The sequence below is a fragment of the Cinclus cinclus genome, chromosome 1 (genome assembly GCF_963662255.1).
Source record: "Cinclus cinclus chromosome 1, bCinCin1.1, whole genome shotgun sequence".
In the NCBI taxonomy this organism is placed as follows: Eukaryota; Metazoa; Chordata; class Aves; order Passeriformes; family Cinclidae; genus Cinclus; species Cinclus cinclus.
This window is the reverse complement of record NC_085046.1, coordinates 104889888-104916558: the sequence shown is the minus strand read 5'-3', so window position 1 is coordinate 104916558 and position 26671 is coordinate 104889888. Positions and strand designations below refer to the sequence as shown.

Genomic DNA, 26671 nt, shown 5'->3' with positions numbered 1-26671 from the left:
TTGTAGTAAAAAATTCTGTTTAGGTCTCTAGAAATGTCACGATGCCCCCAAAAGAAGGACAGGCCAACAAGGAGTTGGTGTTGGGTACTTGCTTTATTGTGGGTATCTGATAGAGATGTTAAGGAAATTAGGCTTTGTATGTAGAGAGGAATTTTGGCAAGTGTAATGGGCATTTCTAGATTTGGGGACAGGAGATTAGCAAGGATTGATACAGGTTTTCCTAAGGGTGACATTTGCTATTAATAGAAACATGCAGATTTAATTAGCAAGAAGGTAAAGTGGCCAAGGATAGCACTGGAGCAGGAATGAGACATGTCCCCACCTGCAGACAAATGGAGCAATCTGTCTCACTTTCCTCTGGTTTCAGACATCTGAAAGTATTCAGACAAATGATGCCATTCTAGCATGTGTGCACTGAGTGGTGATGTACACATTAGATGTTAGCTCCAGCAGGATGGGCAGCTCTGTGGGATGGATAAATGATTCAGTTTTATAAAATCTCCTAGCTGTGATACTACACAGTATCAGTTCTGCATCCTCTCTGTGATACCATGTAGGATCAAGTTAGTATTTCTGCAAAATATTTTTGTAACAGCAAGGCATTTTTAATGGTGCTTTGAAGTTGCAAAGCCAAAACACTGAGTTAGTAAATTCCTGTGGATTCAGGTGTCATATGTGATCGCAGATAATGTGTTTGTACTTCAAGCTCAACTTCTTGGTTAAGAATATTTTGAGCTTAATAAAATGGAGGAAACTTATTTGGGCTGTGTAATTGTGATAAATTTACAGCTATTCTGCTCTAACTGCACCCAAGTTAATCTCTGAGCTTCTTACAGTTCTCATATTTAAAGAAAGTCAATATTTGACTTCTTGGCATCTAAAGTTAATAGGATACTGGGATTGAAGATAATGCTGAAGTTTGTCATCTTAGAAGGATTTCATACTTGTCTTGATTTGCATTAATTCCAGAAGTAATGCATCTGTATGACATAAAAATAATATTACAAACGAAGTTCTCATCATTAGTATCTTCTGTGAGAAGTTTTATTAGAGGGTAATATTTGGTAGTTGTATCCAAGGATCTTAATGTGTTCTGCAGTCACATTCTGCATTCTCACTCTCTCTATTTCATTCATAGGAAGGAGAGGCAGAATACCTGTACTTGTGAGGAAGAAAAATGCAACAGACCCATTTCTGTGCTGCGCATTGTCAAGGACAATAGTTTATTTTTCACACTAGACTTCATTGCTAGGGAAAAAATTCATAAATCCTTTTCATTGTGAAGACTAAGAATTATACAGTATTAACCATGTTTTCTTCAGTACCTCAGTATTTTTGAGGAAAAAACTTCATAAGAAAAAAACGCCAGTTGTTTTGGTTTTTTTTCCCATATATTTGTATTCGGTTGGGAAGTAGTGAATACAGAAAAGCCAGAACTGGCAGATATAGAAAAGCACCAGCATTGTTGTATTGTTTCCTACTCCTGTGTAAGAATTTCTAAAAACTTAGGAAATTCATGGGAAGCAGGTTATCACATCTGCTAACTTACTCTTTTAAAGACAAATCTACATCAGAGATTTTTTTTTTAAGCAGAACATAATTCATGAAAAACACAGCACTGAATATTTAGTTACTATGCTATTAATGTTGGAGCCATCTTTACACCTCTGTTCTACCTTTATATACATACATCATATCCACTGAAAACAATGCACTGCACTCTAGTGGTAGCTGCTGTCCACTATTTCATGATCTGGTAGCAGCTGCTTGTCTGTATTGTCCTTTTGTAATGATGTCTTTTCTAATCCTAGTGCCATTGCCCCTTAATAGATGCAGTAGAAGCAACCTTTATTCTTGTTTGAAATGGGAGAAAGACTAAAAAGGAGCTAACTGTGCATTGTATAGTTGCCTTATTTTCTCAAGCAATTACAAATACTCATAGGATAAGTAATCACAACATGGAGGGGAGGAGGGTGTTGCTACAGTGGTTACACAGCCCCTTAGAGCACCAGTCTGCCCAGTTGTGGTGAAGGGTCTCTGCCTGCCTTGCTGCTGCTGGCTGGAGGTAATGTGTTGTTGGGCATAGACTTGCAGTATCAGGGAGGAATGCTGTAATCATGTGCTTTTACTCCAGGCCTTGCAAAACATGTTTTCCTTGTGGGAAGAGTAGCTTTCCTTTTGACTTCTTTGGTCATCACAGGCAATTTACATCAATGCTTGGGCATCTGATTTAGCAGTAAATAAGTCTTAATGTCCTAAAGAAATGTCAGTTAAAAGGGAAAGCCATTTTTCTGACATAACAGTAGAATACTGTATAATCGCAGACATAAGACATGTGTTTCTTACTCTACTGAGGTATTCTTGTCATCTGCCTGCTGAAAAGAGTCCCACTTCAGTTCTCAGTGACTGAAATACCTTGCAGACAGTAGTATTTTAGTAGTGTCAGAATAGTGGGGGGTTGGTTAAAAAGTGTTAATGAGTGTGTTTAGGGAAATAATTTTCAGACCACATGGAAATGCTGGCACTAAAGTATATTTTGTGTATTACAAATATCTAATAGGATTATTCCCAGCTACAGCTGTAGCACTTACCCTTCAGTGTTACAATATGACAGTTGTGATCAGTCTTGTGCATTGCTTACATTTGTCTGGTTTAAAGGAAGCAAAACTCAGCAATAAGGGTGCAGATAAAGGTGCAGATAAATATATGAAATCATTATTTTTCTTCATAACATTATTAGAGCTGCATATGACTTTAAAGGCTCCATATGGCTTTAAAATGGCTTCACTAAAAATCTGCATAAGCTTAGGCATTGCAGAAACTTTTTGGAAAGCTACATCTAAAAGCTGCATTTCTGAATTTCAAAATACTTCAGTTTAGAAACTACCCCCCTCCTGTGAATATTATCAGTCTCCATATTATACAGATCACTTAAGAACATGATCAGGTGGACAGTAATGAAAATAATGAGTCGTATACATTTGAGAATCAATTACTGCATCTTTACAGATTTCTAGATTTGTGCTAATCTACTGTTGTTTAAAGGCATAAGTACTGTGATGTTGAGAAGTGTTCTGTTCTTTATTGGGTTTCATTTTGTGGAAATACCTGGCTATAACATTAACAGGATACCTTAACTTAAAAATCAGCATTGAATTTTCTGCATTAGGCTTGCAGCAGTCTGGATGCTGTAATGGCAGGTTTATCAAACACATTGAATTTATATCCTGAGAGATGATTTAAAATAGGCTGTAAAAAGCTCTTGCAGAGCAAGCAGGTAACCAAAGGGCAGAAAAAGACAAAAATTTGAGAGAGGTAAGATTTGAAGTTGGAGAGTAATAATTCTTGCCTGATTTTTGATGCCTTTCCTGATGAGTCTCAAAAAGCATGTCCCAATCCTACAAATTCCACTTTCCTACTCCCCTAAATATGATGACATTGCTGTTTACTGCCTTTTGTGTTCAGACCATCATATATATAAAGTCAAGCAGGATCTTCATTTGTTCAATTCTACTGAGAAGAAAAGCAGACAAGATTAAAATTTTGGGTGTCTGTGTTGCAACCATTGCCATGCTGGGTGCTAAACTAATACTTAAATAGTTTCAGGGCTAGCAGCAAGTAGATAAATTTCTAAAATTACTCTCTTCATGTCCTCCATGGGGTAAGGGAGTAAAAAGCAGTATGAATAAAATGAGGTGCAGATCAAGTATGATAGCACTGAAGTTTAACATTTTTTTTGTGGTAGTATATATGGCATTTATACAGTGCCAAATTCCATTACTTGGTCTTTAGTCAAACGTTATTTTATGGGAAGGTACAGATTTCAGTGAGAATCACTCCATCAGTATTGTTTCTTCAAAGACTTTTTTTATTAAAAGTTGCTTTGAAGTAAGATTTGTAAATCAGCCTTTTTAGTGGCTGAAGTTACTTCTGCTTTCAGTATTTTTAGGTCCCATCAAAGCAACTTGAGTTCTGATATCTACCAGTCCCATCTTGCTAGATTTAAGTGGCTTTTTTGTTTTGTTTTTTTCCATGCAGGTACTGCTCATTATTCACCACGAGTGTGGATCTGAAGAAGAGTTAATTACCTCTATTTTTTTGAGTATGTTTATACTTCAGATACACACAACGTAGTCTCCTTCCCTATTAGATTCTTAGAAGGTAGTTATAAATTTTTTTCTAGTATCCTTCTTGTGGCTTTAACAGTTATGATCAGTAACAAAATAAAATATTCCTTACATTTTGGGCAACTGCATGCCAATCAGTTCACTTAGAACCTCCTGGAGGTCTTTCGCATGCCAGACTTTTAAAACTGAGTGTGTATTTGTGGAGGTAACTATGTTAAAAAGAAATCTTCTAATGAAACTTAGGACTTTCTCATTCACTGGACTTCGAAAAAATAAGTATTTATGTAGGTTTGGAAATCAGTTATGTGAGCTGAATTTTCTACTTCTCTTCTAAAACTGAGTTTGCACTGCAGTTCTGGGGAAAAAAAACTTAGTTGGAAAATTGTAAGAATCTTTCACATTGTTTTTAGATATAGTTAGGTTACTGTATAAATGATTGTATAAATAACATAATATTTTATCTGTTGTGCTTATTTTAAAAAGCTAGCTGAAGTTTCCTTCTCTAGCAAAGCAACTGCTAAATTCTGTGAAATCTGCATAAATTCAGTGTCTAGAATAATAATCTGCCACTTCAGTTTGAAAAAGTACATCTTGTATATGGTTTAGATAAGTGTTTGTTTTATTTAGGGCTGGAAAAAGGAGAGAATCTTGGCTGAATATCCTGATGGAAAGATAATAATGGTTCTTCCCGATGACCCAAAGTATGCACTTAAAAAGGTATGGTGAGAAGGACTGGATTTGTATGTCTTGCTTTGTTTGCTGTTTTCATATACGTAATGAGAATGCTCATAGAAAAGTTGTTGTCATTTACATGTGAACAGTTGAAATTGGACTCAAAACTGCAGTGGTTCTGTTCCCTTCTCCATAGACAGGTCAGATACCTCACTCTTAAGCACTGCTGGTTTCTTCATAGAGAAATCTGGGCAAGCGTGGGAAGAGCACTGACTGACTTCTTCAAGTTTGGTGGTTACTTTTTTAACTGTCCTTGCAGAATGTCTGATGGATATTTTACGTAATATAAACTTCCCATTGTATTTAAATTAACTGAAATCTAGTAACTTTATAACACAGCACAAATGTAGCACCATTCTCTAGGTGACTTTCTGTTAAAAACAGAATTAGGTGGGAAGTGGCCTCAAAGTCATCTAGTCCATTGCCATGCCTAAAGCAGGATTTGCTCTGGTTATGCTGCATCTGACAACTTTTTAAAAATTCTACCACTAGAGATTTGCCTGACCTCTTCAGACTGTATCACAGTGTTTCACTAACTGTGATAACTTCAATAACATTAGGAATTTTTCCCTGAATGTCTTAACAGAATCTCCATACTGTAATTTAAGCTCATTAGTACTAAACATAATGCCATAGCTATAGAAAACATCCTTCTTTTCCTCTTTGCAGCAGATTTTTTGTGCCTGAACAAACTGATTTTTTTTTTTTTTTTTTTTTTACTTTAAGAAGATTGACTGGATGTGCTGGGGTTTTTTTGTTGTTTTGTTTTGTTTTAGTTTTTGTTTTGTTCTTTTTTTTGTTTTGTTTTTTCTTTTTAGTTTATACTCCTAAATAATGATTTTTAGAGCTCCATTCAGTATCATGTTCTCTTCTAGCTTATCTCCATTTCTGCCATGACTCATGTCTTTCTTGAAGCTCTAAAACTGGGCCCAGTACACTAATGGGGACTTGGAGCTGTCAAGTACTCCAGTGTCCTGTTGGCTAACCTGTGTTCATACATACTAAAGTGTCATTTCATTGTAGCCTGGCACTGATTCTGCTTAGCTGGGCATTTGCTGTGGCTAATAGGGACTTTTTACAGTATCCCTGTCAAAGGGTCACAGAATGGTTGAGGTTGGAAGGGACCTATGGAGGTTGAATTGATGCTCAAGACAGATCTTGTTGCTGGTGTGGCTGTAGCAGGTTTCTTTAAGTCTAAGTTACTGAATTAAAAAGAAACTACAAATTTTCACATTTGATGCAGATCAGATTATTTTTTTAGTTTGATTTTTCTGGTGGGTTTATTCTAATTTTAGTTCATTTGTTGCACATTTATTCTTAAATGTAATGGCTGAGGAAAAAGAAGGAAGACTGTAGCAAATGAAGTAATTTAGGATAGAGTTCTCTTCAGTTCTGTGTAGCAGAAGTTGATAGAATCTTACAGGTGTCATAACCTTGGATGCCTGATTTCAAGAATAGTTTTACTTGGTGTTTCAGATAATTGGATGTGTCATTAAATTATTAGTACCTGAAGGATAGGTGAGAAAATAGAGAGTTAACTCATAACATACCTGCTAAAATTATTTTTAAAGCATTTTTTAACACAGTTTTCTTTACTGTGCGGGTGCCTGTGCATTGGAACAGATTGCCCAGAGAGGGTGTGGAGTCTCACTAGAAATACTCAAGACCTGTCTGGATGCAATCCTGTGCCATGTGGTCTAGGATGGCCCTGCTTGAGCAGAGAGGTTGGATCAGCTGTGATACCTTCCAACCTGACCTGTTCTGTGATACAGCATCAATAATCTCCTTTTGTATTGCTGTTGTAACTACAACATGCAGTCAAGAACCTTATGCCATTTAGTGCACCATACATAGGTGAGGGCACCTTTTTGTCTTACAAGAGGTGAGGGATGATGAAGGCTGTTCCAATGTCCAGATGTAGGTTCAGAAATCCCTCAGTAAAAAATTAGCTCATGCATAAGATTTCATTTGCATTCATGCTAGAGTTTATCTATTTCTTCTAAACTTGCTAATGCTAAACAAAATTTTATTTTTAGTTTCAGTTGCTCTTTGAAAACCCAGTGGAAGAGTAGAAAGCTGGAGGAAAGAGACAAACAAATAAAACAAATGCCTGTATTTTCTACCTGCCTTGGCACTGTGCCTGCTGTCATCTGCTCAAAACCCTTAATGGATTAGTTCTTTCAAGTCTTCAAAAATAACAAAAAAAAATCTTAAACTGCTTTAACTTTTTTTGTAGGTCTAATTTACTTCTAAAATGTCAGAGCTCACAGTTTGATTATCTGCATTCTCTCTAATTCTCTTTTCTAATGAAGTTTGGATTACTGGAAGCTGACTGAGGGGTCTCTACTCTTCCTATTTCCAGACGAGTATTGTTTAAGGAACATTTATCCAGATGATGTGTTGCAGGTTACTTAGATTGATTCTTAACTTCTGGAATAGCTTTCATTGTTCTAGATACCCTAATATATTTCTGCAAATCTGTGTTTTCAATGCAAATTTATAAAAATGTGCATTTAGAAGTGTTTCTTATACAGCTTTTAAAATTATTTTGACAGGTTGAAGAAATCAGAGAAATGGTAGACAGTGACTTGGGATTTCAGCAAACTCCTCTCATGTGCTACTCTAGAACTAAAACTCTTCTTTTTATTTCTAATGACAAAAAAGTTATTGGCTGCTTAATTGCAGAACATATACAGTGGGTAAGTGATTGAACTGGAGAAAGATAATCTGTCAGTGCTTAATAACTATTTTTCACAGCAAATTAGTTGTATGTATGTCTGTTCCACAGAGGAAGAGACTGGGTGGTTGGACGATTCTGAAATGTGGTTACTCAGTTTCGTGTGGTTGACACTGAACAGAAAAACATGGATGGTGTCACACTTGGCTCAGACAGACTTCATAATCTAAAAACTTGCTACAGCTGAGAGGTGGAATTTTTCTTCCTCTGCTGTTACGCAGCTTTGGCTGTGCTCTTGCTTGTGACAAGCAGGTTCAACTCCCTACCCAGCAGAAATCCAACATGGATGAAAGAGTGGATGCTCTGTATGATTGAATTGAATCACCACAGGTGATAACAGCTCCACAGGAAATAAAAGCAGAGGACAGAACTGCACTGGAAGGCAGGACAAGAAGTCATTGCAGTACTAATCACTGATGTCACATAATCTGTCCATTCCAAACTGTAGCGTTTTCTACTGTCCCTTGGGAGTGTCAGACAACAAGCAAAACAATCTTAACCAAAGCCAGAGAAATTGATGCAAACACTTTAATACAGATGTTAATGAGAATTGGGTTGTTGCTGTTATTTTAAGTGAGATAAACTTTAGATTTTTTTTATTTAATATTTTATCATCTGCTTGGTTTTTGAAACTGTTACAAGAAACTAAACAACACAGATAAAGTCTTTTTGATAAAGAATTTTAGCAGCCAAGTATGTTTAACTGAAATAAATTAAACATTATTTTCTCCAGTCATTAGTGATGTTTTTATAAAGTGACAAATGTTTTTTACATCATCTGCAGGGCTACAGAGTTATAGAAGAGAAGGTTCCAGAAGTCAGTTCAGAAAATGAGAAAGTTATATTTGAGAGACAGAAAGCATGGTGCTGTTCAACTTCTCCAGAACCCGCTATCTGCGGGATCAGTCGGATCTGGGTGTTCAGCATGATGCGCCGGAAGAAGATCGCTTCTCGGATGATAGAGTGTCTTAGGTAAGTCCTCAGCTACACATGGTTTAGACAGAATTCAGTGCAAGACATTGATTGTTTTGTGTGTCTCAAGCTTGTATTTACAAGCTGCTGGTGATGCTGAGGATATGGATTTGAACACAGTTTACAGTTCCAGTATTAGGTGGAGTTCAATAACTAACATCAGTACTCTACAATCATTTGTCTTCCACAGAAATCTTTGAGTGCAATTGAAATGACTCACCCTGGCAGACTCCTGGGAGAAATTCCTCCACAGTAATTATGAGTAAAGGACTGTCTTTGGTCACAGTGTGAGATTACCCATGGCCTGGGACCCAACCATTGGCCGATGGTCCGTTCCTTAGAGGTAGCAAGAGGGAAGCAACAGAAACTCAATGCACCAAACTATTTGGTATAGTGTAGTGGCTTTAGGCTGTTGTTTTGGTTTGTTTTTTTTAATCTATACTCAGTTTCACTGAATCTTAAAAATATTTTCAATTTCCATGGAGCTTTAGTAGCTAGTGGGGAGTGTATCCCAGCTGAATACTAAGTGCTATATCCGTAAAAAGGACTCAAACATCTGTGCTATTGTCTAGATAAATGTTAACAATGTTGAATCTCCAAACCTTCGGTTTCTTTCCAAGAATTTAAATGTCAGTTCTGAGTAATGGCAAGAACTGCTCAAATCTTACCAACTGGTGGGCTGTCTGGCTTGTGCTTGCCTCATCTTAGTTTCTAGAACAGGTGCTACTGCCTCTGCCAGTCCTCACCCTCTTGGGTATTTGGGGAGCTCAGCAAAACTGTTCTGCCGTGCACAATTCATCTTGCCCAGCTGGTGGAGCAAATTGTGATCAGATCATGTTTTGGCTGACCTATTGACAGTAAAGGTGTATTCACATAAGCATATTAACTTGGTGATTTACTTATGTTTTTGGCAGATTTTTAAGGTGTGTTCTGTGGCAGGTGTGTTCTGTAGCTTCCTAGAAACTATTTCTGAAGGAAAAATTTCTCCACCAAAATGATGCTGGAGTTGATTCCTCAGCTACAGCTCTAAAGGATCTTCAGAATCAATCTTGATGACTTGTTGCAGCTAGTGAGGCCTCAGTTTTCCTCTTAACTGTGCACTGCACCTCCCCGTTTGCTGTGCTCTGGTGCTTGTTGGGCCATCCAGTAGCTCATTGCTGTATTCACCAAAAAGTTTTGAGTTACTCTGGTGCTCCTTTGGTTTGTAGAAAGGTCTGATGAGCTCTAGAGCTCTAGTGTAGTAAGCAGTTAGATCTGCTCAGCTGCCTAAACCTAAACATTTTCCATAGCAAAAGGTACTTGGAATGGGATAATTTTGGTAGCCAGTTAAATCCTGACTTCAAAATATTGAAGGTATGGTAACAGACTGAGGTCCATTTTGAAAATGTCTTCCCCATTTCACTCAGGCTTTCACAGTACCTGGGGAGTCACAGAAACCCAGTCAGTCAGTCTTCAGAACCTTGCAAGATTGTCTTTCTGAACACATGAAAGAGAGGAGACTAAAGCTGGTAGTAATTAAAAAGGATTTTGTTCCTGCTATCTTTTCCTCAGTATTTAATGGAGATGTCCATATGAGTGAAGCTCCTGCTTTCTCTTCAAGTACATTTACAGTTACTTTATAGAAACTGAAGGACTTCAGTCTAAAGGGAATTTCTTCTGGTTCTAAGGATAAAATATCACCTCACCTTTAAGACCAGTTGAGGTCTTAAGGCTTGAATTCAGTTTTCTAAAATTGTTCACACAGCCAGCCAGAGAATTAGAATGGTATCACTTGATTGCCACTCTGCCTTTAAGTAAGAGTGAAACATACGGGAAATACTCTTCATGAACAAATTAAGCAAATTGATTCTTTATTTTTGTATAGTTAATTACTGAATGTGTATTTAGGAATTATGCCTTGAGGTTGGTCCCTTGGGGCCCATCCGTAAGCACCCCAATTTGTTTTGTAGCTTGTTTTCATTCCTAGTGATTGTAGTCACAGCCTTAGTGGTCTCTTTTCTATTAAAAAACACTTGGAATTAATTCAAACTTTTTATTTTAAACTCAGAATTTGAACTCTTGATGCAATTGTTCTGTACAAACATTCCTTCTAAAACACCAGACCCTTGTAAAACCCTTGCCAGAGCAAGCGATCCTCCTTGCTCTTTGGAAGGAGGAGATAAGTCCTATGAATAGAGCCATCTCCTCCTAATAGAAATTCTTCCTTTTGAAGGTCACTTAATTAATAGTTTGTGGCCTAATAGCATAAATATTTTTCATTATTCCCTGAAGGTAATTATCTTCTTTCCTTTTTTCCTTTTCCCCTCTTTTAAACAGGAGCAACTTCATATATGGCTCATACTTAAGCAAGGAGGAAATTGCTTTCTCTGACCCCACTCCTGATGGAAAACTCTTTGCAACACAGTACTGTGGCACTGGCCAGTTCCTGGTATACAACTTCCTCAATGGACAGCACCAGACTTAACTGCTCTGCAGGAATTCCATTTTTATTGGAGACTTCTGCCTAACTGCATGGAGTGGGTGCAGACCTTCAGCAGAAGCCAGGGCCATTTTTATTACAGTGAACTCAGGACTGGTAACAACCAAATGGTTGTACTATTTTATTAAAATTGTAAACAATGCAGTAATAGGCTAACTTTGTTTTTTTAAAAGAAAGATATTTTATTAACTTTTACAGAAGTTTGATTGTATTTTATCTAGTTATTCATGTTTACATGCAGCAGGAAATTGTTCATAGTGGACTGTAAACTAATGCAAAGACTATAGTCTGGCTGACGAGTACATGCTGAAGTTCTTACTGAGGTAATATACCAGTGCTTCCCAATACTGGAGTGCTGGGCTCCTGCCCCAGCTCCCACTGCCAACACTTGTCTGACAGAGTTCCAGGCTATGCCCAGTGACATGGAGGCAGGAAGTGTTACAGTGCAGTTGCTGTGGGCAGCAACCCCCACAGGCTGTTTGTTCGGTGCCTCCCGGGGTGCCCCATACCCTGCTCCATGTCAGGGCACCTGCTCCCTGGCAGCAGCATCAGAATCTCGCTGTGGCCCCTGTCCCCTTGTCCCCCAGTTAGTTTTGGAGTAAAAAGTGGAATGAGAAGCCCAAGGACTGGTGTACTCATCATTCTTGAAGTATTGTACTGAGTATATACCTTTGTTAGTGAACTTCACTTTGATACTTGTCACTCCTTCGTAAGTTTCCTCTTTCAAAGGGTTTGTATGTTGAAAAACTGCTGTGGCCTTTCTTGATTTGTACATAATGTAGATAGGTTAAAAATAAAATACTTGATAGCTTTTTTAAAGTTACTCGGTACAATACTAAGTGTGAATGAATCTTCAGTGTATTTCATCATTTTCTTAGTGGGAAAAACATAACATGCTGAAGATCAGTGCACCCAGGAGCCCTGGATCAAGACCATCCTCATACAAGGTTTATAGTAAGGTGAGTGGGGATACCTTCATTCTTGGGTAACAGTTTAAAACCCTAATGGAAGATGGGAAAGATTTAGTTAAGGTTGAACTTAGGGTTTGTTTCAGTTTTGGAACCTGCGTGCGGTCAGCATGTACTTGTTTATGGTGTGCTGTCCTTAGTCTTGGTCTAGAGCTGAAGCAGAGACCTTGCACCACATCCCAAACAGTATTGAAGAGTGCTTAAAGCTGGACTAGCAGAACAGGCGTGAATTCTGGGCTGCAGAGGCTGCTTGTTTCCAGGCTGCCACATGTAATTTTTAGGGAACTGTGAGCAGCCTGTAAAGAGCTTTGTCAGAAAAGTGGTGCAGGTAAACAGGAACTCCTGAAGCCATGCTCTGTGGCAGGCTCAGAAAGCAAGAGCAGGACCCAGTGAGAGAGAGGCAGTCTGAAATGGTAACTTAATATATTCAAATTTAATGAGAGCACATTATAAACATACCATAGCCACAACTTCAGACAGTTTCAGTTCATAAACAATAACATGAGGTAGACTGACTAGTGAAGCTAAATTCACCAAGTTTTTGGTTAAGAAAACTTTACACTAGGAAAACAATGTTTTTAACCCTCTTCCAAAAGTCACAAAAAGCAATTACATAAGTTAAGCAAAAAGCATCTGCATATGATTCTTTAAATCTTAGTTTACATTCAGTTTTAACCTGTGAATAGACAAGAACATCTACAGGTAAAATGTAATGCTGGCTGATTTTCATACATTCATAAAAATGGCCTTAATGGCAAGGCTTAAAATGAAAATGGAATAGCAATCATGTGCCTGTCAACCAAGGGTCTCCTTCCCAGGAATTCACAGGCAGCCAATTTAGTGTTCCATGGGAGAAGCCTGCGCTGTTGAGGCTGGTGTAGTGCACTCGGGCCCCAGAGCATTAGCAAAATTCCTTGCTTCCACAGGGGACAGCGCGAAGGAAATGGGTTTAACTAGTATCTGGACTATTATCTGGTAAAGGCAAGCAAATACACTGATTTTCTAAATGCACTCTCAGCCTTCAGGATGATTTCGCTCTGCTCCACCAATGGGCTAACTCCTCCTAGTAGTCTCAGCACCTGGAATTTTAAGAACTTAGTGCAAACATCAAATACACGAACAAAAAGGAAACCGTTTTTGAACATGTAATACCTGACACTTCCCTACACCATGCTAAGACTGGGGGCTGGCCTTAAGCCCTCTGGAAAACCAGAGCTACTGCAATACATTCAGGCATGTAGCAAACACTTCAAGAATAATCTTTGATATCCCTACTTCTTCCCAGTATTAAAATAGGTATAGCAAAAAATAAATTTACTGAAGTGGTTGATCATGTGAAAGTTGCTGAATTTACAGCATCAGAAATAATGCTACATCAACACAGACATATGCACACCCTTTTCCTTTGGCCTCTGTCAAATATATTACGTCTATTCATCTGTAAACATCTCTTCACAAGATAAAAAAGTTGCTTAATTAGCACTATGCCTTAAAAAAAAATGCAGCTTTGGCAGGTCCTTCTGCAATGACTGACTGCACGTCAGGTATAAAGATGCATTATTTCATTGCTTTTTGGGGAGTAAATTCAAATTCCTGAATAGCCTTTAAGAACACTCTGCATTTTTCTTATTGATGGGGGGGGTCACAATGTGCAGAAAGATGATTGTTGGGGGCTATGTGTGTAAACCTCAGTGAGGCAACACCTACTAAGTGTGAGGGGAACAGAGCACTGCTACATTCACCCCTGACAGCCAAATCCTATGGCAGCAGCTAAATTCCGGAACTCCTTCCCAAGGATCGGTATTGCGCCTGGAAACAGAATAGTGTACAATTGCTGCAGAGTCAGTATTTACAGAGATAAACCCATGATGGGGCCAGGTGCTGTGTTCACACATCTTTGCTTCTGGAGAGTCCCTCCTGAGCAGTCCCAGCTCCCTGGGCTTTCTCCTCTGCACGTTTCTTGGTGTGTTGCTTCATATACAGGTACAACTCAGAGCTGATCTCAGCTCTGCAGCCAACTGGAGTTGAGATTAAAGGAAAGGGAGAGAGAGTTGCAGACAGTCCACCAGAAAGGCACCAGAGGGACAGGAGGATGCACTTCCAGGTACAAAGGAGGATGGACCGCAGGTTTCCAAAGCTCTGAGGAGAGTGAGAAACTGAGGGTAATACTCTGGCCTCTAACTGAAGAGAAAGCAGCTCTGAGAAGCCTTTTGCTTCAGGCCCTGGAGCTGAGGAGGGGGTGCCTGCTGGGGTAAAATACCGTTGCTAAGGGTGCACAGTGCCTGCCATTCATTTGCCCATTTGTTCAGGTTTAAGTAGTAAACTTTGAACACCTGTGGAAATTTTGCCAAAGACAGTTTCAATACATACACAATTACAATTTTTAAACTAACACCGCACAGACAAGACTATTCCTTGTAATACAAATATCTACTTTATATTGTAGTTTCAAACCCCTGAGTATTCCTGTACCACAGCACAGAGCTGAAGAGACACGGTGGGCTCTCTTCCACCTATCTTTGATAAATTCCACATGCTAGGGTGCGTTTCATGTAACACATTCAAGCTTGCAGCTGCAAGAGGAGAGCAGCTTCTTCTCCTAACTCAGCTGAATATAAAAAGGATTCTTGGACAAAACAACATCCTCTTCCCAGATTCTACAGCTTGGTTGGCTGTGTGATTAGTGTCGGTGGTTGTGAATGATGTAAAAATAATTGGAATCCAGGATCCTTTAAATCATAACTGATGCGGTTATTTTATCCCAAAGAATAAAGCTACTTCAGAATGCAGGGAATCCTTTAGAGCAGTCTAGATAAATATTGGTTGCACTTTTCTCCACAGTGATTGTACTTTAAAAAAAAAAAAAAAATTCCTTTTTTTTTTTTGTTAGCGGTGTCTCAGCGAAGCTTATATGTGGCGTCCCGTAAGGAAATAAAGTGGTTCATCATCGCTACTGTTAGCAGTTTGAAACTCATCCCGAAGCCGGAACTGCCACTCATCCTCCAACTCCAACCGGACTATTGTCTGCCGTAGCGAGCTTCTGTCTTGACATATGACACACAGGGTGGCACCTTCAATTGAAAAGCACATTAGATTCTCAAGGTACAATAGCAACTCATCTCCTTCAGTGATTTTCCTGAAATATTTTAAAGAAATCTCTGCTGCTAGGGAGGAAGAAAGTAGTTTTAGAAGAGTCTTAACACCAACCATCTGGTCCAGGCCCAGATCAGTTCTTTGAGACCCAGGACAGAAATGAATGTGTCCATTTGCAGGAAGGCACAGACACAGAAGCAGGCATGGTGTAGGGTATGGTGTGCTCTGGATCTCAGGGTGTCATTGCCTGACAGGCAGTGTTAATGTCATCAACTGCAGCAAAGAGAACACTACCTGGGATCTTTAAATGACTACTGATAATTATGCCCAAGTAATAAAGCCTACTTTTTTGTTTGTTTATTTCATGGGATGCTTGGGTTTGTAGAAGGTCAATGATGAAATTCTACTAAGCCAAACCAGTCCCACAACTAACTCAAGAAAATCTGCTGACTTCCTGAAGTATGAGAGCTGCCCTTGGTAAAGCACTCTAAAAGTCCATAATTTCTTCTGTGGCTTAACAAATTTACAAACTTGGTTCCACCTGGTGTTACACATGATCATTTAAAAATCGGGAGAACTGGACACCTTCAGGACTTTGTCCTCTGCTCCAGCCCATGCACATGGCACACAGAAAGGTTTGGTTCAGATCCCTCCTGTGCTTGACTGAAGCAGGGGAGGAGGGCCTTTCCTACCAGGCATCCACTGTCTATTTTTGGGAAGAAAGCCACCCCTTGCCCAAGAAACAACAAAGTGCCCTCTCTAGCTGCATCTGCTCTGGGGACCTGGTGGTGGGCAGCACCATCCCCAGCGTGTCTTTGTCAGGGCCCAAGAGGGCACAGAAGCAAACTTCAAAATGTGTTTCTTGGAACTGGCTAAGGGTCATCCTGAGAGGGAAATGGCTTAGCTGTGCCATCACAGCTGCAACACACTTCAGCATTACTGAATTCCTCTGGCAATTTGATAATTGTCAGCATTAAGACAAAAAGAAAGATTTTTATGAAGTTTATCAAGTTCTGGTTGGTCAGATCACATCATCCTGCAGCTAAGAGCTGTCCTTATTTACAGAACTGAAGATTTATTGCCATTATAGACTGATTGCCAGAGCAGAATTTCCCATCCTCATCACCTATGCTCACAACTCTCAATTTGCTGACTGCACAATCCACTTTCCACAAGGATTTCCACAATCCTTGCTGATGTCACTTTAAAGTAACTTAATGGATGTGATTTATCAATGCTTACCTAAGATTCCATTATGTGCCAACAGGAAGAGAAGTCTGATACACCCCTCAAAAATCACTCTATCTATTTCTTTTGAAAACAGTGCCTAAACAGTGAAAATAATGAAGCTGTTTAATCAAGCTGTTTATTCATCTGCCTTTCCCTTTTCCTCCATGCTATTATTAGTTGGCAAGAGGCACCCAGGATGCCCAGCAGAGATGTGAGATTACCTTTGAGAAACCTGAACCGCTTGAGGAGGTCTGCACCAACAAAGGAATCACAGAGATAGAGCAGAAGTCCACTGAAGAACACCCCTTCACAGTTGACATTGACAGAGTGTGGGCGAGAGCTAACATAGCATATGGCCACCTGAAACACAAGGGGGAAAGAAATGCTTTCTGTTTCAGAAATGTCTAAGGATGGATGGATCAGAATATAACTTGGTGATAACAGGCAAATCAGCTGGTGCTCTGATAAAAACCCAATCCAACAAGATTGCGGTACTGAGCAAACTTTCCCGAAGAAGTAACACATGGAACAAACCTCTAGATGCAGATTTGGTCACCAAGTCTGCAACATGTTATTTCAGGGCTCTCAGTAATTCAGTTTGATTTATCTTCCTCTACAAATTACCTGCTTATAATGACTGTATAGATTATATAGGTTATTCTAATAAGGATACATTTGTCAAACATAGTAAGCTATTCCCTAAGTAGGGGAAATGCTGATGCTTGTGGTTCCAAGCACTCTCATGTCTCAGTGCTGTGATGGCTGTTACATATCAAAGAGTGTCTCCTCTATCTTACTTCTGACCTCCATAAAATTTGTCTGAACAACACCCTTGTTAGACACTGACCCTGCTCCAGACCCACTTCAAACTGACCATTGGGTTCAAAAATTCTAATCTCCCCACCTACAGACATCTAGAACATACTTGCAAAAATCTAATTTCCTTGTAACCTAGGTTTGTAAAAAAGGAAGCATCACCAGGTTTTGTCAAGAACGGCTTCACTTACAGGTTTTTCCTTTGTGTGACATACTTTTTCAGCTAGACATGCCCAATTCCTTTGCAAACCATGGAATTGTTTAGGTTAACATCAAGATCCCACTGTTATCATGGATCCCTCAGATCCAAGATCACTGACTTCAACTGTTAAGCCAGCCCTGCCAAATGTTGCCAAATACCACATCTACACATCTTTTAAATACCTTCTGTCATGGTGAATCCACCCAGCATTACTCTGTGCAGCCTGTTTCAGTGCTTGACAAAACTTTCCATGGAGAAATTTTTCCCAATATCCAATCTAAACCTCCCCTGGCACAACTTGAGGTTTGTTTCCCCTTGTCCCATCCTTTGTAACCTGGCCGAAGAGGCTGACTCCCACCTGGCTACAGCCTCCTTTCACATGTTTGTAGAGAGTAGTAAGGTCTCTCCTGAGCCTCCTTTTCTCCAGGCTAAACAACACCAGCTCACTCAACTGCTTCTCATCAGACTTGTGCTCCAGACCCTTCACCACCTCCATTGCCCTTCTCTGGACATGCTTCAGCAGCTCAATGTCTTTCATAAATTAAGGGGCCCAAACCTGAATACAGGACTTGAGGTGTAACCTCCCCAATGCCAATTACAAAGGAATGATCTCCTCCCTAGTCCTGCTGGCCTCACTATTGCTGATCCACGCCAGGATGCCATTGGCCTTCTTGGCCACCTGGGCACACACTGGCTCATGTTCAGCTCAGTGTTGACCAGCACCCCCAGGTCCTTTTGTGTAGCTTCCCAGCCACGCTTCCCCAAGCCTGTAGCACTGCATGGAGTTGTTGGACCCAAGTGCAGGACCTGACACAGTCCAGCAGTCACAATAATCCATCACAAACCTCTGGTCTCTACCCACACCAGCCAGCTAGAGGCTTCACCACCAGCTCCTCCAGTGGATTAGTCCTTTACTTCCAGCAGCAGAATCTGTTTGAGACCAAAGTCTTCAAATGTTACCTTGATGCTGAAGAAGGGCATTTCAACACAACAAAGATATTGAAGTAAAGGTTTGGATTTCCCCATCATCCCTGCAAATCTTTTGTACCTCAAGCCCGATGTTCAGGTAGCAGTCGATGGCCAGTACCGGGTTCTTGAAGTTGTGAATGGCCTTGGGGAAGAGTTTGTAGGTTGCATGTTGAAGGAATTTCTCCAGGAGGAACTGAGATGGGGCTGCCAACAATGTGTGCTCGCTGTCAGGGGCACAGACATACTGAAGGGGCATTATTGGTGCCACGCTGTCTGAGACCTGCAGTGAAACCGAGGGGAAGCCCTTTTAACCCACCTACTCCATCTATTTACTCTGCAGGAGTTCTTCTAACTAGGGATGGTATTGCCATGACAGGAGGAGCAGGAAGAGAGAGAAGAGGAACAAAAGGATCAAAACTCTCCATTTGATTTTCACATAGGTCCAAAGCATAGAAATAAATTAATTGTTTGCTCTGTGCTTGCTTCATACTTCTGTGGATATCTGCTTGCCTAAAGAAGGGACATAAAAATACAGAGTTCAGACTTTCACAGTGGCCTTCATCCTGCCTTACTCCTGGGCAGTATATGAAGTTACATACTCCTTATGTGGAGTCATCCATAAAAAGTGTTTTCTATGGAGTTTTCTCATAGGCCAGTCTATCACTACAGATTCCACTGCAACCACAAGAAAAGGAAAATCAGAAAATTATCTTCAAAAATACTCAAACCCAGTGTTTAGTCAGTTAAGTTGTGAAGTATGGGAGGTGTTTTTTTAAAAGGGAGATGGTGTGGGATGTGCTCAAAACCACCAGGGACACAAACGGTAAGATTCCTAAATTAAAAACAATCCTTTGAAATACACCTCCATTTAAAGCTGGCATAGGTCTAAGACTCTGTATAAAATATCTGCTATATTTTTATAAATATTTGGATTCCTGGGAGGATTTCAAAGGGTTTCAGTCTTCAGAGCCTTTCCTCAGCCCTCTTCTTGTTCGGAAGTGCAAGGACTGAAAATCATCACAAATCAGCAAACACCAGAAACTTGTGGCTGTACTAACATTTTTAAAACTGAATCTGGTACAACTTGCCTACTTTGGATCAGAGTCTGCAAATTCTTCCTCCATCAGAGGTACCACTGAAAAGCTAGACCAAACTCTTGCCAATCTCAGTCAATCTTCTAATAGATTAGGAGGATTTTTTTCAATAATTTATAAATAGCAAAATGTTTCTCATTTTATATTTTTGATGTGGCAGCCCTACCATGGATTAAGCCATGAATGTCAGATGTCAAATAAGCACAACATAAGTATACACAAGTACAACAGAGCATACTTCCATACTTACCATGATTTTTGGCTTAACAACGAAGTCCTTTTGTCCTCCAACCTGTATATGTTTCTTCATGACACTGAAGTTGTTGAAGCGGCAGATGAGGAGGCCGCTGCTGTTGGTCCGCAGATTAAAATCCACATCTTCACAGAAATACCTAGACATTAAACACAAGATCACTAAACCAGCTGTGTGGCTGCTGTGCACAAGCTTTCACACAGCTCCTGCTGAAATACACCTGTATGGGCTCAGCAGTGATTTTTGGAGATCATCTGATATGGTGCTACTAGCAATTTTCTGCAGAGCTGTGAAGACTCATTCCTTCAATGTGCTCCTGGTCAAGGAAAGCAGCTGCTAGTCACCCTAAACCCAAACTAGTTTGGGTTTTCAGTGTGCCTGTGTGCTTCTTCTCCACACCAAATCTGGCTTGTGCTCTCATGCTCATGACATACTGACATCAATCATTTCCTCCCCACCCTTACTTTGGTTTTTTTGGTTTTTTTTTAAATTCTTTTTATGTATGGGGGTTTTGTATTATATATTTTGGACTTGACAGAAGCTCTGCAGTGACCAACCTCCACTTTGGAGCAAGCCAGTTCCATATGACATATTCCTCCATAAACTGGAATTGGGGAAAATATGGCTTTAACAAATACTTGGCTATGGGAGAAAAAGCTGCTGGGAAGTAACCTTAGACCTCCACTATTCATGTCGTCATTGTTCACTTCTATGGGCTGATCCCCACCTCATCATTCAGCCTGACACAGAATGTGAAATCAAGAGCTCCAAAAGTCACACCAGCTTGCACTGACAGGCTACAATTCCTTGCTGAAACATACAGGATCCCTGAAAAACATCAGCAGGAGCCCAGGGTGAGAAGCCCCGAGGCCATTTATGGCCAGCAGACACACAGGGTTTATTTGGAATTCACTTGTCTGGTAAGAGGAAGAATTGGTTATTTCTTCAATCTGTGATGAGAGTTAGCAATAAAGGCCCATGATATAGGTGCTTTATTGCAAATGCTTTAGGATGAAGTTAGGTGAGGAGGGGGGAAGGAAAGGAAGGAAATAGTAGAAAGTAATTTTTTCATCTGTTTTTCTTGCAAACTCAAGTGGCAACAGGGAGGACAGTTATCTCTGAAGGAAATGCAAGGAATCCCTCCTCCTAGACACTCTGGAAGCTCCCCATTCTTCCTGTAACTGAAAGCATTTTGGCTTCTTTCTTGTACTTTTGGTGTCCCAATTATTTTTTCTCCTTACGTTTCTTCTTTCCTCATTTTTTTCACGGCTCTGAAGCCCTTCCTTGCCCTTGATCTGTCTTCCTAGGTTTTCTTGGCTTATGGCAGGCTTATTTTGATGCCTTACTCATTCAGATGAAACGTGTATCATGCTGTGTTTTATTTTTTGTGATTGTGCACTCATTACCTAAGGCAGGATCTTTCTGTTTATCTCAACAGCATTCAGAAACATTGTGACAAGGTTCTTATCAAGTCAATATGCTATTTTTCCACACATATATATGTACCTGTTTAGATCATATTGCACATTCTGGGTCAGGTCTATGTTGAGCAGTATAAAATCACGCACGTGGCACCTGGAGAACGGAGCCTTTGATTTCCTGGTGTTCAGCTTGCTGTTCCATTTCTGAACACCCAGTATTGCATAATGAACAATTTTGGGGGTGGCTTCAATGTGTTGGAGGACGCTTTTCAAAGACACATTCTTGCTGAAACCCCCAGGCTCCAGGGACTGGCTGCAAAACATGATCATACATAACATACATACTTTATTTTTATACTACATACACTGCATATATATACATATGTGTGTATAAAAAGGACTAAAAAATTCTATTGACAACTGGGAATGTTTACTCCAGATGCTATAAAAACATATACATAAATGAAGACTTCTTCAGCAACAGGCAACTAATTTTACCCCATCAATGCAACCATTCAAAAAAATGAGCCTTTCATCAGAATAAGTTCTTACACAGCAGTTTAGGAAAGGAAAATAAGTCACCTTACACATAATTTTTGGAATACTATTTTCTCTGTATTGGACAGTGTAAGCACTGAGAAGGTCAAAAGCTTAATGCCGTCTAAGTTCACCAAATAAACTGTTTGCTCTGAGAAATATAAATTGAATCAAAACAGAGCAACACACTGAAAAATCACTCAAACAATCGCTGGAAACAAGAGTGGCTCCAGGCAAAGAACAAATACAAGCAGAGGTCTGTTGGTGGTACTGACACAGATGTAAGGGCACAGTCATTGTAAAGTGTTCAACAGCAGGAGGTTGAATGTTGGTGGTCAACAAGACAAACGTACAAACTTCCTACTGCTCTGAGTACTCTGTCAGATGTTGGAGATGAGCCTCAGTCACAGATGTGCTGCTGTCAGTGCTGCATCAGTGCAAGGAGCCAGCGTGGGTGGGTACCAACCTGGACTGCTCATGGAGGCTGTGCATGTTCCACAGGACACAGGAGTCGTCCATGACCACAATGAAGGGCCACACGCACTGGCGCTTCACTCCCAGCTCCTCCAAGCGGTTTCGTTCCAGTTCTAGGTTGTGGTAGGAAAGTTCCTTAATAAGAAACCTGGCAGCACCTGAGGAAATACCATAAAGAAGGTGTACAGACATCTTTATTAGACTTTATCACTCTTTCCAGAGAAAGGCAATAAGAACTTCTGCAGTCATTACCCTTTTTGAACTTAGTGCTCATAACACCTTAGTTTTGAAAGAAATCTGTGTGTCCCTTTATCAGTACAATTAAATCTAAAAGGCAGATTCCAAGAAGACTGGATGCTTTAGGACACTCTGCAGTACACAATTTTGCAGGCATTAATGAAGTAACTTGAACCAACAGGAGGCTAAGATTCCAAAAGTGAAGCTACTTAAAATTTCTTGCAGAATAAACTCAGCATCCATGAAAACAAATTCCAAAGTTCAAGCCCTCTGTGTTCAGCTGCAGTTAATATTTACTTTCTGCTAACTAAAACGTTCCAATTTGAATACATGTAGAACATTTAGAATGAACATTTACACAGCAGGGTTGAGTAAAATGAGTGAATATGCCCCATAAAACATCAGACTTTAAGCTGAGGAGGCAGTGATTCATGCAAACATATATATTCCATGCCCCTGACAGCAGTTCTTCCACATTTTTGCATAGACATTGCTGCTATTATCACAGCAGGTTTGTGAGGAGCTGCTGCAATGTTTCCTGCAACAGCATGATCCACATTGTCCAATGTAGATCTTAATACCTTCACAGCAATATATGGATGGTGCCTCTTACCAACTCCAGCGTTATTGAACATGCCCGGCAGGACAAGCATGATGTGGTTAGGCCAGTATTTTCGGTAAAGTGGCATTTCATACTCCTTGACTACCAGGAGGTGCAGGTGGCTGATGCCTTCCATGGCATGGTAGAGGTTCAAGAGTCCATGTTCATGACGTCCACTCGATGGGGTGAAGATAGGACTCTTGACTGCATTCAAATTCTGCTGGAACACAAGGTATTTTGGCAACATTAGGTAAAAAAGCAGGTTATTCCTGATAGGGACTTCTGGTTTGTTTTCTTGGTTTTTTTATATACCAGATTTTAAGATCACTGATTTTTGCAATGATATTGCAACTGCATACGAACTGGACACTAGGAAGGGAAAAAAGGATATTTGCCATCAAAAAACCCATTCTAAGGACAGTCGGGCAGGATTTACACAAAGGACTTTAAAACAAAAAAAACCTTCCCCCCAGTAATTTGCATATGTATGTCAAGCTGACTGCATGCAGCAGATGGGTAAGAGCAGCACACAAACCTTGTCAGAAACGAGTGGGAGTCTCATGCTTTCAAGATGTTTTCCCTGTTTGCTGAAGACAAAATGGTTCTCTTTGGACTTGGGGATTATAAAATGCAGCTGAATCTCTTCTCCCAGCATTGAGGATGAAAATGTGAATGCATGCAGAGTGGAGTCAGACACCTGAATACAAACAAGCAACAAAAAGAGATTTCCAAGCAGGTAACACAGAAGGAGTGTGTAAAGAGAAGGAGTTCTTTCAGTCACAGCAATGGAAGTCATCAGAGAAGAACATCCAAACCACTCTCTTTCAGTAATCATTTTCCTCACAGTAAGATGCATTATTTAAGCCTTGGAATTAAAAGAATCAGCTTTCTGTACCAGTAATGGTCTTTGGCCAAACTGGACTCTTCTGAAGTTTCATTTCAACTAGGAATTATTTATCAATATTTACAAAGAGAAATCAAATACATAGATACACACACACACACACACACATATACTAGGAAAAATAAATGTCCAATTTCCCCAGAAGATTCAAAGAGCAGTGCAGCATGTGGGGGTGCCTCCACAGCAGCATGCACTGTCATTCAGACACCTCAGCAGGAGCACTACTGTACTGGTATCAGTATAGTATTTTTCCTGTGGCAATACTCTCCTAAGTAGTTGTGTGACCAAAGCAGACCACACCATTAACAAGGCTATGAAAAATCTGGGTGAGCTTAAGTTTGCACAGCACTTCACTGAGCCATGTAAGTATATACAAATGCCTACACAGCTGATAGATTTCATTCTACAAAAGCATCTGTCTTACTACAAAGTCAAATCACTTACTCTTACCAATGAGCTTTCTATAATCTTTGCTAAAAATTGAAATAATTAGCCTGAGATGGAAAATGCAAGGGACTTTATTTAGGTTCTCTTAAAGCATTTAAGAATCTCCCTTCATAATATTTTCTATCCAATGACTCCCCTTTGAAAGTGCAATTTCCCTGAGCTTAATTATCTTAATTCTATATACACAGCTCACACAGGCACATACAAGTAGATGTTTATATTTATTAGCACTAGTTATGTTTAACCACATGCACAAAGATGAGTGGAGGGAACAACAGATGTCCTTGCGGAGAATTTGCTTCTGTCAATGGACTTAATGAAGCATGAGGTTTAGATCAGAGCTGCTAGTGCTGCTCTGAGGGAACTGGCATTGTGCACTGCCAGGTTGGAGTGTCTACACTGCCATATCTTAATAGCAAGTTGTTGGAAAACATTAGCGAGCAAGGAAGATATGAAGTGAGATAAGAAACTTCCAGGCAAATTGCTGCTGGTGGTTAAGAAATAATGTGTGAGCTATTAACTAGGAATAATCTTACTTTCCAGTCTCCTGTGAGCATAACTAGAAACTTTAGAAACTACAGGTTTTTCAACTAAACAGATTAAAATGTTCATTTCTGTCCAGCAACTCATAAACTACTGCTGAGAAGGATGCACAGTTACATACAAAGTGAGGAAGGAGTAGGCCTTGCCATCTCCCATCACAGGTGTGGATGGCTGGCATTTAGGTTAGACAAGCATTTCTCTTAATTTTTACAGTCTTCTCCCATGAGACAATGCAAACCCTCTGGGCAGGCTGAATAATGCTTTGGCTTGAGAAAACTAATCACAATATTCACCCTTTGCCAGAGGCAGTTGCAGAGGAAAACTGCTCATTCAGAACATGGCAGACACAGTTGATGCTCCTGGGTCTGTAGCTCAGTATCTCCCCTGAGAACAGGAGAATTAAACAATTCCATCTCAGGGAAGGAGAGAGCATGAGTCCTGAGTATGCCTGGAGAGAACACAATAAAAAGCAAGGATGCAGTTTACCCTTAGACCCTGACACCAACCTGTGCAGTAGAATTAATGTCCATGTACTGATGGCACTGCTCACAGTGATGGAAGGTGTTGTAAGCTGCATATTTAGTCAGCATCATGGACACAGTCTCCCTTTTCTTAGGTTCCTCTGATTTTGTTTCTTTTCTTGTTTCTGTGCACAAAGAAGAAAAGCAACAGAGATTTTAGGTGCATTAAAAAACAGAGGTTGTGATCCTGGTAAAAACTGTAAAGAATATATAAAATATTTTTTTCCATTTAATTTTGGAGGTTATTAAAATAAAGGTTACTAATAAAGGTTATTCTGAACTTGTGTTCAAATGAGCCAATAAACAGAGTCTCTGTAGGAAAGTATTCCAAAAAAGTCTACATTTTACTTACCTTGTCTCACTCTTGAGAGTTGTTCTGTGTATACGGGACTTATATTTCTGTACTTAGGGTCATGTACACTCAGGTCAAAAGATATTTTGCTGAAGATCTCAATGTCTGGCCAGTGGTCATTGCTAGACTGAGTGATTTCGCTGTTTTCTGTATGATCTGCAACAACACACTTCAGGTAAGCAGAATCAGATACCCACCAAATGATGTTTATGTGATGGTTGCTGCTTTACAGTTGCACAGGAACTCACACAGGCACATGCACACAGAGCAACATCTTTGAACATCATAAATATTACCAGTGAAATTACAATCCATACAAAGCCATTTCAAAGAAATGGCAATTCCTTAGAAATTGTGTGCCGGGGAAGGAGCCTTCTAGGTATCTTTCTGCACTGTTCCTCATCATACTGCTGAGGTGTAATTCACTGTGGTTTAAGCATAAAATGCTCAGATGAATGGTCCTATTTGTGCAGAAAGCATAGGTGTAGTAGCTTCAAGTTTCTCTGTGATGGAATGAAGAGCACTGGGTAAATGAGAAGCTAAAGTACCCAAAGGCAGAAGGATGAAAGCAAGGAAAGAGAGGGTGTATATATTTATGAACTAGTAGCTGACGGTTCATGATAAAGGCAGTAGAAGACATGCTCCTTTTACAGAATGGGATGTGGCCAGCAAGGATCAAACAAAACTTTCCTGCATTGATCCAACAAAGATAAGTCTAAAGTAGAAAATCAAGTTTAGGCAAGGGAATGGTAGAAAACACTGGCCAAAGAAAACAACTTTGGAATGCAGCTTGAACGTGAGTCAAATCAGATCAAAATGAGATGGAAGAATGCAAGAAAATAGGTGTGTAACTGAGGTTGCTGATTTTAGAAAAGTGAACTCTGGTGAAATGAAGATTGGGTCTACAGAGGAGCACATGATCACCCTACCCTGATGCAAGAGGAGACAGTAATCTACAGAGC

General features: G+C 39.9%; 2 protein-coding genes across 8 annotated transcripts in view; one reads left to right on the top strand and one right to left on the bottom strand.

Annotated features, from left to right (window-relative positions):
• ESCO1 (establishment of sister chromatid cohesion N-acetyltransferase 1) overlaps positions 1–15447 on the top strand; it is a 36722-nt gene extending 21275 nt beyond the window's left edge. Inside the window, exons 9-13 of one of the 4 annotated variants that reach the window (XM_062488444.1) lie at positions 4755–4844; positions 7415–7558; positions 8381–8568; positions 10885–12006; positions 14906–15447. In XM_062488444.1, the coding sequence (XP_062344428.1) occupies positions 4755–4844; positions 7415–7558; positions 8381–8568; positions 10885–11032 (570 nt within the window). In that variant the 3' untranslated portion in view covers positions 11033–12006; positions 14906–15447. Of the gene's footprint in view, positions 1–4038; positions 4276–4754; positions 4845–7414; positions 7559–8380; positions 8569–8758; positions 8863–10884; positions 12007–14905 lie in introns of those variants that run through there. The other 3 variants (XM_062488451.1, XM_062488467.1, XM_062488459.1) reach the window with 3 other exon arrangements.
• The window catches only part of GREB1L (GREB1 like retinoic acid receptor coactivator), a 57662-nt gene continuing 45913 nt past the window's right edge, over positions 14923–26671 (bottom strand). For all 4 annotated transcript variants that reach the window (XM_062488407.1, XM_062488415.1, XM_062488424.1 and 1 more), the window contains 10 exons: positions 25710–25865; positions 25343–25482; positions 23478–23639; positions 22955–23159; positions 22097–22262; positions 21179–21406; positions 19670–19811; positions 18405–18605; positions 16560–16698; positions 14923–15086 (listed from right to left, as the gene is read on the bottom strand). In XM_062488407.1, the coding sequence (XP_062344391.1) occupies positions 14923–15086; positions 16560–16698; positions 18405–18605; positions 19670–19811; positions 21179–21406; positions 22097–22262; positions 22955–23159; positions 23478–23639; positions 25343–25482; positions 25710–25865 (1703 nt within the window). The remainder of the gene's footprint in view (positions 15087–16559; positions 16699–18404; positions 18606–19669; positions 19812–21178; positions 21407–22096; positions 22263–22954; positions 23160–23477; positions 23640–25342; positions 25483–25709; positions 25866–26671) is intronic.